General features: G+C 38.7%; 1 protein-coding gene across 1 annotated transcript in view; it reads right to left on the reverse strand.

The window, feature by feature from the left end:
* Positions 1-1,080: 1,080 nt before the first annotated feature.
* The window catches only part of gabrb2b (gamma-aminobutyric acid type A receptor subunit beta2b), a 58,314-nt gene continuing 47,234 nt past the window's right edge, over positions 1,081-12,160 (reverse strand). Inside the window, exons 6-10 of the mRNA XM_085797235.1 lie at positions 10,773-10,910; positions 8,356-8,508; positions 5,359-5,603; positions 4,394-4,534; positions 1,081-3,981 (exon numbers count right to left, since the gene is read on the reverse strand). Coding sequence (XP_085653361.1) covers positions 3,634-3,981; positions 4,394-4,534; positions 5,359-5,603; positions 8,356-8,508; positions 10,773-10,910 — 1,025 coding nt within the window. The 3' untranslated portion in view covers positions 1,081-3,633. The remainder of the gene's footprint in view (positions 3,982-4,393; positions 4,535-5,358; positions 5,604-8,355; positions 8,509-10,772; positions 10,911-12,160) is intronic.

Here is a 12,160-nt window from a genome sequence, read left to right on the forward strand (position 1 = left end):
ACACAGGAGTATAGAAGTATAAAAATATATGAAACAAAAAAGCGCTGTGAAGTACAAACACATATTCAAAGTGTAGAACTTATGAAGCAGACCTTTCTGTCCAGTTGCCGTGTGCTTTGGAAAAACACAAATCACTGTCTGGCCGACATACACCCACGACACACTCTCACACTCAAACACACTCATGTCACACCACATACTGTGTTGTTCTGAAGATTAAGAAATACATTAAAGATATTGGGTATTTTGAGACTTGTCTATGGCTGAGGTGACTTCAGTACCTTAATGACTTGTATATAAGGATTTTTTAGTTTTTCAATTCTGCCCAGGCTGAAACAGTGTGTTGTGCTGTCTTGAGTGCTGTATATGGGTTTATGTGACTTTTATTAATAAAAAGAAATAAATAAAAAGCAAAGAAACATCTGGAACAAGTTCACTAAGGTACTTTTCCCTTAAAGTACAATTCTTGGGTTTAAAGTTGTAGTTTGTGGTTGTCGTGTTGTGAGCAGTGTGAGTTGTGCTGACCTGAGATGGTTGAAATTTGGGCTAATACAAAGGCATCGCTATAGCCTCTTTACCCTTTGTGTGTGTGTGTGTGTGTTTGAGAAAGTGGTGTACATTAAGCTGTATTTAGCTGATCATTGGTACAAGAGACTGTTAAACTTTTTGCTGACACATTACAGCAAATACATGCTGCAAAAGAATATCAACTACATTCATGAATACATGTTTACATTTTGGCAAAAACCTAAAAGAATAACAAAAATAAGAAAAGAAAAAGTGCTTTAACAAACAGAGCAAAAAACAAATAGAACAACCATGACTGGGTGACACTGTAAAATAGACTATTTACATAGTTTCCCATCAGCCATTGCAATTTCTTTACGTTACAGTAAAAATTATATTGAAAATGTCATTTTGTATTTTCTGTAGAAAGCTTACAATTACTTATTTACAAGAATAATATGCTCCAATTGATTGATTAATAATATAATATCTGATATATATATACATACATGTGTTTTTTTGAGATGAGTCAAAATTTGAATCTATAGAAAAAATTTCCAATGCCTATTATGCTTTTTAGTTTTCTAATAGAATTTTTTCCACTTGTGTCTTTTAAACTTAATTACAAAATTAACAGTTATTTGAGAGAAAATATATTTGTTGATATAATCACCAGAACTATCAAAAAAACAAAAAACACACAAAACAGAACAGTGTTACTAACTGGGTGCAGTCAGATTGACGAGCGACATGTAAACAGCAGTGAGGTGAAAGTTCATAGTTCAACCTAAACTGGACTCTTATCGTATGTTCAACCTGTGCACATTAGTTTACAGTTGTTGGGCAGTGCTTGTTAAAATGAATCAGTGTGTTACATAAATGCTTCATATATATTTAAAAAAAAAAGTAAATATATATATTTTTTAATATCATCAATATTTGCAATACCAATCAAACATACTTCTTTATAGCTATTACAGTAATTACATGTCTGTGTAGTCGAGGTGAATTAACACAAAAGCACAAATGAAATAGAAGAATTGATGTAAAACAGAATATTAAGGAGTTTCTACTGTACAGAGCATGCAGTGAGACATAACTGTAGGTGGCAGGATGATAATATTAACGTTTTAATGTTTAAATGTTCACTCACACGTCCACAGTGGAAATCAATGGAGATACCAGGAGAAAAGATAATTTTCTATTCACTAGTTCTCACTGATTTCTGGAGTCACCCTTCGTCCTATCTTTGTCTTTAATGGCAATGAGCCTTTGTGACTCACTTTGAAAATGTCGACTTGAATTCTTAGCGATTCTTTATACCTTTAACTCTCTGATGGATGATTTCAGACTTTAAACACCGCAGTTCATTCATACAGACAGGTAGATCCTATGGGTAGAAGGATATGACACTCCTGTGTGTGTGTATGTTTTACAGCCCTAGTTATAGTTTTTACATTTGAACCTTGTTGTAACTGAGACGTGAAGTGTAATCGTAGTCATATCGATAAAGACAAAACCCCCATGAGCACCAGGTATTAGAAGAACTACGGTACAGCCTCTATGGCTTTTAAGAACTTGTGTGCAAAATCCTCTAAAATCTTTAAATCTTATAAAATCTACCTTGTATACATACAGTCAAAAGCTTGGCATCATGAATAAATAATCTGCAGTTATAATCTGTAAATTTGTTTTGGATTCACGGCTATTCTATACTTTATGATCACCAATCTGGAAACAATATGTGACCAAGAGTTTTTAAACCTATATTAATAATAATTATTCTTTTTATTATCAACTATCCTGGGAGGCAGATACACTATACGAGCATTTGAAATAAAAGTAAGAAAAAAAATATCAGCATAAAATTGTATTAAAATTTCGGTGTCAACACCTGATATTTCATGATTTTTGTGCTTTTTTTTGCGTTCTCGCCTTTCTGCTGACCTATAGACTCAGTTGAGCTTCACCATCTGTGTTCTACTTGAACCATGGAAGAATTATTAGAGTTGATAAAGTGCCGTTTGAGCAGTTGTGAAGGATTTCTATAAGTGTTGTAAATATATATCCAAGAAAGTGAGAATAGAGCGCTGAAGAAGGAATTTTTTTTAGGTCATATTGTCGTTGGTAATAATTAATGCTATACATGTGATATTTACATTTTGATGAATGAACTAATTCTTTTTGTACATTTCATGTACATCTGCTTTGTGATAAAATCCAATATTCATAATTTTAAATAATGTACAAGTTGCTTAAACCAATTTTTTAAATATTTTCTTTCTTAAATAGTTTTCTCACTTTTCCATTTCTTTACTTTCTTTAACAGTTTGACACAGTGGACAGAACAGAATAATAATGACAATCCAGATTGGCTTTACATTATGCTATTTTTGACTCTCAACAGGCTTCTTAAGTGCAATCTGAATTAAAACCTGGAAGTTTTGGAATTATCTTTAATAAGTGCATAATGCCGTCTTATTAAGATGGCTTATGAACTGAAAGAGGATGGTTTAGATGTAAATTATATTTTCCTTGCAATATATTGAAGTACAAAAAAGTTGATTTGAAGTTTCCATCTCATCACATGATATTGCAAATTGTAAACTTATATCATATTGGTATCAAATTAATTCTAGTAAGAATAAATTATGTTTCATTGACATAATTCATCTTAGAAAACCAAGTTAACTCAGCACTTTTAAGTGGCATCGGTGCAAGTAAATGGTCTTTTAAAACTAAAAAGTCAACTTGTCAATTTGTCTCTAACTGATGTGACATTTTGGCAATGAATTATGTATATTGTAAATCTAACATAATAAAAACATAAAAAATATGCAAACATTTTTAAAAAATGGCAGGATTACACAATTCACAAAATATGTAAAATTTTAAACAATTACTCAGGAACAGGCACCTTATATATTTGTAATCTCTCTTCTATAAGGTTTTCATGTGTTAGCCAGCAAAATGTGGTTTTTCCAAGATATGATGGATCCAGTCCTGAATGTCGTAATTCAGTCCAGTGTTACAAGATCACATAGAAATGAAACAAACCAGATACAAACAAGAAATGAGCAACAGATTTTGCTGTTTGTTCTTGCCCTCACTGATGTTCTTCCCAGTTTAGTTGACGTAGTAAAGCCAGTAAATGATGTTGAAGAGGGAAAACACTGTTGGGAAGATTATCCTCGACCATTTGTCAATAGAGTTTACGTCAGTCAAGTCTGGGATGTTGATTTTTAGCTGTGAAGTGCGTCGCCGTAGTCGGCTCTTCTTTTGAGTCATGTGCCGCTCCAGCGCATTTCGGCCAAAGTTGTGTCTGGCCAGCCCTCCTTTGCGATACTGTAAAGTCGAGCTGTCGTACGTCAGCATGGTGTTTCGTGGGTCATTGAGACCCAGTGCCAGCTCTGTGACGCCCATGTCGTTCTTGATGTCCAAGGTGCCCAGAAGGATGTTTTCATGGGGGTCCATCTGTTTGAGCGAAAGAGTTGAGTTTGTCTTGTATGTTTATGTCACGCAACAATATTATATCTCTATAAGGTCTATTTTACAATAACAGAAAGAAAACAAAGTAGTAACATTTCTGAAAAGGTTAGAAGCCATAAGAATAATATTAGTTAACTACAGTTAAGATTTCATTGCCAAATGTCAAAATGATCCCTCCTTTGAAACATTTTATCATCTTTAAGCTAATTGTTTTGGCTTTAGCAACTATCTGTTCGACATAATGAAGCAATCGAAAGAGACCAAAGTTTTCCTCAGGAGTTGGTGAAGACTCAACAGGAAAGTGAATATAGGACTAAAAAACATTGCTTTTAAGAAACAGGACAGTAATTTACAATTTATAATTTATAATGTATAGTGTATAATATATTGGCTGTACCTTATTCTTCTGGTCGCTCAGTCCGATCGCTGCGTCATCCACAAAGATCGGCTCCCACATCGAGTCATGACCGTCAAGTTCCCTTTGCTTCATTCTTGCATACAGAGTGTCATCTCTGCCGACCACATTTCCCACCAGCCACTGCAAGTTAAACACAATCACCGTGGTTACCTGAACAACAGAAATGTCGTACATTTGTGTAGGCGACCGTAGGTTCCTCAGCTGAAGACTACTCCCTCTGTTTTGTCCCTCACTCTCTGGATCAAGGGTTAGTTATATAAAGTCTCAAATATACTTTTTTTAAAAATCTTTTCGTTCACAATTTTCTGCATACTGTATACTCATGTGCACAGACTTCACAATTTTTTCCCCTGCGCTTTAAAAGTATCCTCGATTCAAACATCAGTTTTAATTTTCTCCTCTGGCTTCCCTTGATGCCCCAGGTTATTAATGCAGCCATTCTTCCATTTTTATTTCATCATTGCAAGTCTGTGTTTTGTATTCACCTGATATCGGCATGTGGCCACGTTATTACTGTGGCTATTTTGCATCTTTTCTCATAAGCAATTGGTTTGTTCCGGCTGGTGGCACAAAATGAGAAGGTGAATGCGACGCTTTCTACCAAGACAAAGAGCCAAGTGGCTCAGAGACCTTCTTTCCCCTCATTTCAGCTGGCAACATGTCACATTTGGATTTCAAAAGGGGGCCTGTACAAGCTTATTAGGCTGGCCCTCATTGGCACAGTGAAGGCAGGAAACATTAGGTCAGCCCTCCGTTTGAAGTGCTGACATTTCTTTTCTCTGCAAGTAATTATTCTGAGTTCAAATATGCATTTTCTGAGAATCTAGTGCAAAAAAAAGACATGAGCACACAAGACCTCATCTAGAGTTTGAGCAGGTCTCTTCACATGTGAAGGTATTTTTACGCAAAATACATTCACAAAACAAAAGACGTGCTGCTCTTACCTTGTTCGGATCCATCCTCATCTTCTCGTTGTTGGCCAGCGCCGACTTCTCAGCTGCTTTTTTCTGCCGCTGAGGACCCCGTCCGAAGAAGATGTAGTTTACCAGCGCGTACTCCAGCAGAGCGAGGAAGACGAAGACGAAGCAGCCCATCAGGTACATGTCTATGGCCTTGACGTAGGGGATTTTAGGCAGGGTTTCCCTCAGATGGGTGTTGATGGTGGTCATGGTGAGCACCGTGGTTATACCTGACAGAGAAACACCATGTTCACCATCAGAAACGTTGAGAATCAACAAAGTTTAGAGAGTGAAATGATTAATGATCTAATTTAATATAATTAAATCAATAAAACCAAACATGAGGCCCTTACTGTTTTAATCCTGTGAGACATCTTTGCGATCAACTTGATACCATGTCTTTGACTGACTAAGCCTTTCAGGATCAATGAAACCAGGGGGGGGTTCACCCTCCATGGCTTCAAACAACGGGCTGGTAGATGAGCTAAAAGACGGGCACCTGAAGCCGAGCTGCAATTTGAAATTCAAATGTCAACCTTGGTCTTGTTCATTAGTGGAGAGCTCCTGCCGAGAAAAGTTGTAGACACTTTTCAAAAGCTTCACCCAGTGAGCTGCTGTCGGATCGGCTCGGCATATCAATGTGTTGAGTTTTTGCTTATTAGAGGTGACATGCCAACTCTCACTACAAGTAATTTAATTTCTTTCTTTTTTTTCCCCGGCGTGATTACAATGGTGTGTGTCTATGGTATTATCTACAGTATATACAGGAATTATAAGTGGCATGAGAAGCCTGATTCTAAAGCTTCAATGTGATTTTCTATACATGATTAAATAGTTGTTTTTTTCTCAGCTCACGAATCCTCCCACACACACCTGTGCCTTGCCCGCACGCTGAGATTATTTAAGGCAATTTCTATGGAGAGCCTCAGTAAACAATTACTAAATTATTATATACAGCTGTCACAAAGCTGTCAGGTGACCACCGCTCAAAATAGGATTCAGGCAATTCTCCCAAGCTGTTGCTGCAAGAGCTTAACAATAACAACAAAGGATTTCTGCAGCACAGTGGCCATGTGATGCAGCCATTACAGGTCCACTTTAATGCTCTGAAACCAGGTCAGAGTAAAGTGGTTCCTGAATCTGGTGTAGATTGAGGGGGTGACTGAATATTTCCCAACTCAGCTGACCTGCCTCCATTATGGAGCATTACTTTTTTTTTTTTTTTTTCTTCATTAAATCCCATGCATGCCTCTCCCCCCTGGATCACTAAATGCAGCCCTGTTGTCAATCAGCGAAATTGCCTTGTCGACTAAAGCGAGGGACGGCAGTGGGGTAGAGAGGGATGAATGAAGCTGGGTGGGTGGAAGACAGGGAGCTGCAGATAAACACGGAGTAAGTTAGCTGAGTGCAAACCTCACAGGCTACACACTGTTTACGTAATTGAGAACGACGTCGGGCGAATGGTGACTCTAAGGAAAAGCACAGAGGCTCTGGATTCAGAGCGGAAACAAATCAACCTGCTCGTCCATCATCAGGTGTTTCTGGGCTACAGCAGCACTTCCTGTACTGGGGTTGGATATTTGACCCTGGTTTAAACCAACAGTGATGGAAAAGCCATTAAAAACATAATGCTGCTGCACTGCAAAAACTCAAACTCTTACCAAGAACATTTGTCTTATTTCTAGTCGAAACAATCTCATTATACTCATCACATTAAAGCAGAAGTGAGCGATCCGGTCGTTTTCGCTAATGCTGCGTTCCAGGCAGGTTTTTAAAATCGTAAATTACAGCTTCAAGTCACAACTTACGACTTTGTAGCGTTTCAGGCAACCCACTCGTGTTTTTCCGACCTGTTTTACCTGTGAAAAGTGCACTATAACGGCCACTCGTAACTTCCGACCCGTGAACTCGTACCAGATCAAACTGATACAACTTCACAGGTCGGAAAAACAGGAGTTACGAGTTTCCTTGAACGCACCATAACAGTCCTCGTCCCTACGTCGCCACATTCACGGCGTCCCTTGGCTGCACACACAGCCCTGCATGCCGTTCTCTCTCCTCATTGGATAAAAACTGTAGGATACGATAAATGTTTTCTCCTCGACTCAGAGCAGAGCAGAGTGACTGACAGACCCGTGTTTCGGTCCAAACACTCTATGTAAGTGATTGCTGTCGGAAGATATAACTATTTAAGACTTATATTAACACAAATATATCACTTACTTCTGCTTTAAGAGTAGCTTGTTTTTAGACACTTTTTACTTCTTTCAAGCAAATTTTCACTTGAAATAAGTAGAAAAATCTGATAGTGGAGCAGGTTTTTCTTTCTTATTACAAGCATAAAAAACCTGCTTTCACTGGCAGATTCTTCTACTTATTTCAAGTGAAAATTTGTTTGAAACAAGTGAAAATGATCTAAAAACGAGTTAATTTTTAGGTGATGAATCTTATTTTAAGTGAAAAGAGATTAGTTTTGAGTAGAAATGAGATGTTCTGCTTTCTTTAAGGTCTGAATCCGGTTCATGACTGTGATTGATGAAGACACGAAGCACAGTAATTAATGATTGAAAAAATTTGAATGAATTCATTAAATTCAGTCATGAGCTTCAGAGCACTGACAGTTGTGTCTGTAGTGATAAATAATGTCAGATACGTTTCACCAGTTCAACAGAAGTTCTTACAGTTAAGGTCAAACAGGTCTACTACAACTTAATGCTTTCCCCTCAGTACATCTACTGTTTGGATCTTTCTCAACTTGTTTCTAAATACCCCTCAAATGCATGATTGGAAGATAATGAGGAGAAACTTAGGGGAAAGAAACAGTCTGTCTGTATTATATGTGTCTGAGCTACTGGATACTTGAATTTCCTTTGGGATCAATAAAGTATCTCTAAGTAAAACTGCTTTGCCTTGGATTTCCTTGGTCACTGTGTATCAGTCCCTGTCCTCTCTATCCGTCTATATTTGTATGGGAGGCCTCACCTAGAGCGACCCTGGCAGCCGACGCGTCATAGTTGATCCAGAAGGAGACCCAGGAGAGGATGGTGATGAGGATAGAAGGCATGTATGTCTGCAGGATGAAGTAGCCAATGTTTCTCTTCAGCTTAAAACTCAGGGAGAGACGAGGGTAGGAACCTGCGCGGAGCAGACGGGAGAGGGAAAATAGAAAGCAGAGGCAGAGTGAGGTGACGTACGTCCACAGCATTCGACACAGACGCTCTCCAGGAGTTTATGAATTTTGACTCTGCTATTTTAGACACAGTGTATATTTTGGGGTTGTACTCAGACTGCAGCACAAGTTCAAACCTCTGTGGTCGAGGGATGGTTGAATTTTAAGGGTTATTTTAGGTTGTAGGTGCTTTTCTGTCATTCAGTTTAAATATCATGCACACATTATCAGGAGAACAACAGCATGCCACTTCTGTCAATCATATTTACCACCATGTTTTTGAGCTAAAATACAGTACCATTATAGATTAACTTGTTAATGCACTGGTCCTTTAATCTGTTCATTAAAAAAGGAAAAATCCCCATCACGATTTCCCCAGGCCAAATGTAACAATTTAAAAAGAGCTGCAAACCTTTACTTTTGAGAGACTGGGAACAGTGAAGGTTGTTCTGTCTTATTTGCACAATTAAAAAAAAATACAAGGCAACAACCAAGAAATTAAAAATGGCAGGAAATCCACAAATTAGACAGGAGTAAATAAAATGTAAATAAACCAACCAAAGTGACATGAACAGACTGAATTGTATTTATTAGTTTTCTATGGATCCACCAAGCTCCTTGTGCCCCCACCACTGTGTTGTACAGTATGTTGTTTGTTTTATAGCTCATTCTGAGAGCAGTCCATCATCCATCTGTTCCCTGTTACTGAGGCACTCAGTAAAAACCCATATTAGCCGTCTCCACTGCTGTGAAGCGTCAGCACTCAGCAGAATTACCTGTTCTCTCCTCCACCTGTGTTTATGCACCGTGATGGAGGAGCTTTGATGTTTTTTTGGTAAAAGCCAAACTGTATCAGTGCACACGATGTTTCACTACCTCAGGGAACAGGTTGTACTTTGGTTTATGTTGCGTTACCAAATTACAACAGGATGGAGGCTGGACAACAAGCGTAGCGACAGGAGGAGCGACAATACACAGCAATATGTGGTTTATTTGAAAGTTGCAGAAGACGGATGAGCAAGGAGGATTAAGTCTTTACAAAATGAAAGCGGCACCAATCCACCGGGCTCAGCTTCTCCTCTTGGAACGGCACCACTTTAGATCTGCTCTTTCTGTTAGCTCATGTTAGCATGAGTCACCGAGAGAGTGGCTGAATTATTTCTTCATGAAGTGAGGAGGCGGCTTGGGGCAGAAAATAACAGGAAGGAGGAGGCAACTGTGACTATTTATTATTCATAAGGGCAACAATGACATTGCCTCCATCCTTGGAGTGAAACATGACACTTCGATTGGATAAACGCCCGGCCACTTGTGCTGATGTTTGCATTTCTGCGTGACCCCCGAGTTGGCGTCTCCATATCTGAGTAGACGGCACGTTAAAAGGGAATCCCCACCCCCACCCCCACCCCCTTCTCCCCACACGTCAGCCATATTTCTGCATTAGGTGATAAAATCAGGAAGACTGCAGGGACACACTTGGTTGATTTACAGCACACAAACACACACAGCCTACACATGGCACACAAACACTGTATATTCATCAGTAAACATTATGATTTAATGGGGTTGTGTGACCCCTGCAGACAGGACGAGCTCTGATTGGTGGAGGGCCTCTTCGCTGTTTTTTTTTTTTTTTTTGTATTAATGTTTTTGCTCTTTACTCGATACAGTGGCAACTGTATTCAGCTCAACCACTGTCCCGCTTTACAATTGCTTGCTTGCATGACAAATTCATGAATATGAAAATGCCGAAGAAATGAATATTTCACAGCATCAGACAGCATCCTCTCTGTTTATTGCTGTTAAATAAGTCATGGTGTCTTTCTGTCTCCTAGGACAGCGCCTTCGTTCGAGGGTTTGTATGTGCGTTTGAACATTTACATAACATTTTTTCATTTTTTTTTGTATGCACACACAAGTGGATGCTGCTTTTCATATCAATAAGTGCAAACAGTGAAATGAGTCAATATGTATGAGTTGCTGTATTGTCTTCCTTGCAGCAGTGTAACGATAATAAAATGCAATATCCCTAAGTGGCAAAAAATAATTAAGGTTTTTTTTTTAATGGAAATAAAGGCGAAGTGTGAACTGAACATACATGCTTCAAGGTAATATTTATATGAGCTCAAATAATATTAGACTTCATCATAGTGTGCTGCTGTTTGTGTGTTCAGTCTTGTACCATTAAAGACCAGAGATTCACACATCTTAGAGCGGGTCAGGGCCTCACCTGTGGAGAAGACGACGTTCTTAGAGATGAGCTTATGATCCACGATGGAGAACTGGGGCAGTTCGATCTTGTCCACCCCCGTCACGGCGTTGTCTCCTCCCCTCCAGTAGAACTCGATGTCATCTGTGGTGTAACCATCTGAGACAGAGCACAAGAATTACTTTAGATCGTTCATGCTGACATATACGTATGCATATATTCATAATCAAGTCCTATCTGGATCTGGTAAAGGACAGTTAATTAATCACTCAGCGTGATTAGATTGGTGTGAGTTGCCATTTTATAAATCATAATTTGATGCAAGATGCAGGAAATAGTCACAAACTCCTCCTTAAATGTCCTTAAAAATATATTACCATTATATTACTTATGGCCACTACATCAACAGTTGATGTCACTTCCTGTTGGAAGTGTTTCCACATCCAAGATCCTTGACTTCACCCTGTGAAGTGCGTCTTTTTTTTCAGATTCGGTTCTGTTCGATCAATTTATTCCCCAATTACTCACATATACTGTACAGGAGGTAAAAGGCACGAGCTCACTGGACCAGACTGATGAGAATAAATGAAAGTCAATGGACCTGACATCTAATTGCCCCGACACTGTCAAGTTGCCACTGTGTCATAATTACTCACTTGAAGTTGATGTGGGTGGTTCGATTTATTTATTAATTTAATATTTCTTTGTGCTTTGCCACTTTTTTCAAGCACCAGCCTGAATTCTGTCACAGTTATTATTGTTTTATATTTAAAAATGATCTACTCGTTGGCTCTGCCCTCTTCTTCTTGACCCCTCACTTGTAATAATTCAGCATGAAACACTCAATGGTGAATTTTGTTAATTGTTTATTGTTAAACCTTGATTCCTGACCAACAGCCTGTTTCAACGGTTTTTCCACGTCCACTGCTGATGGACACACGCTGATGTCATGGCACTGAATTCTTTACAATAATTGAATTACTGTATGAACTGACAGTTAAACCTATGAATTATGAAATGCGGTCAAACATACAACTCTATAGAAACATCTTCCATATGTGACTGACTACATATATATGAGTCAACTTTATTATGTTTTGTCCCTCTGAGTGAGTAAATTATTAAAACCAAGAGCAAGAATGATTAAATAAGCAGCGCCTAGCCTCCGTTTTCACCACTAAAACCCAATAAAAACCCTGCAGAGGGGACAAGAAGCAAGTCCATTAATATTAATCTCAACCAAAGACCATGAAACTTGGCTCTTGCATAATCCACTGCCTACTGTCTGCTCTGGTGCAGTTGTCATGTCTGCTGACTTCAGGGCATAAGAGCGTTGGTCTCTCAGAGCGAGGAGAGGGAGGGAGGAGGAGTGAGGAGCGACCAGAGACAGCTGGGGTTAGAGGAGCAGC

The sequence above is a fragment of the Trachurus japonicus genome, chromosome 14, assembly GCF_045865225.1.
Source record: "Trachurus japonicus isolate A0001 chromosome 14, Traja_1.0".
NCBI classification, from domain to species: Eukaryota; Metazoa; Chordata; class Actinopteri; order Carangiformes; family Carangidae; genus Trachurus; species Trachurus japonicus.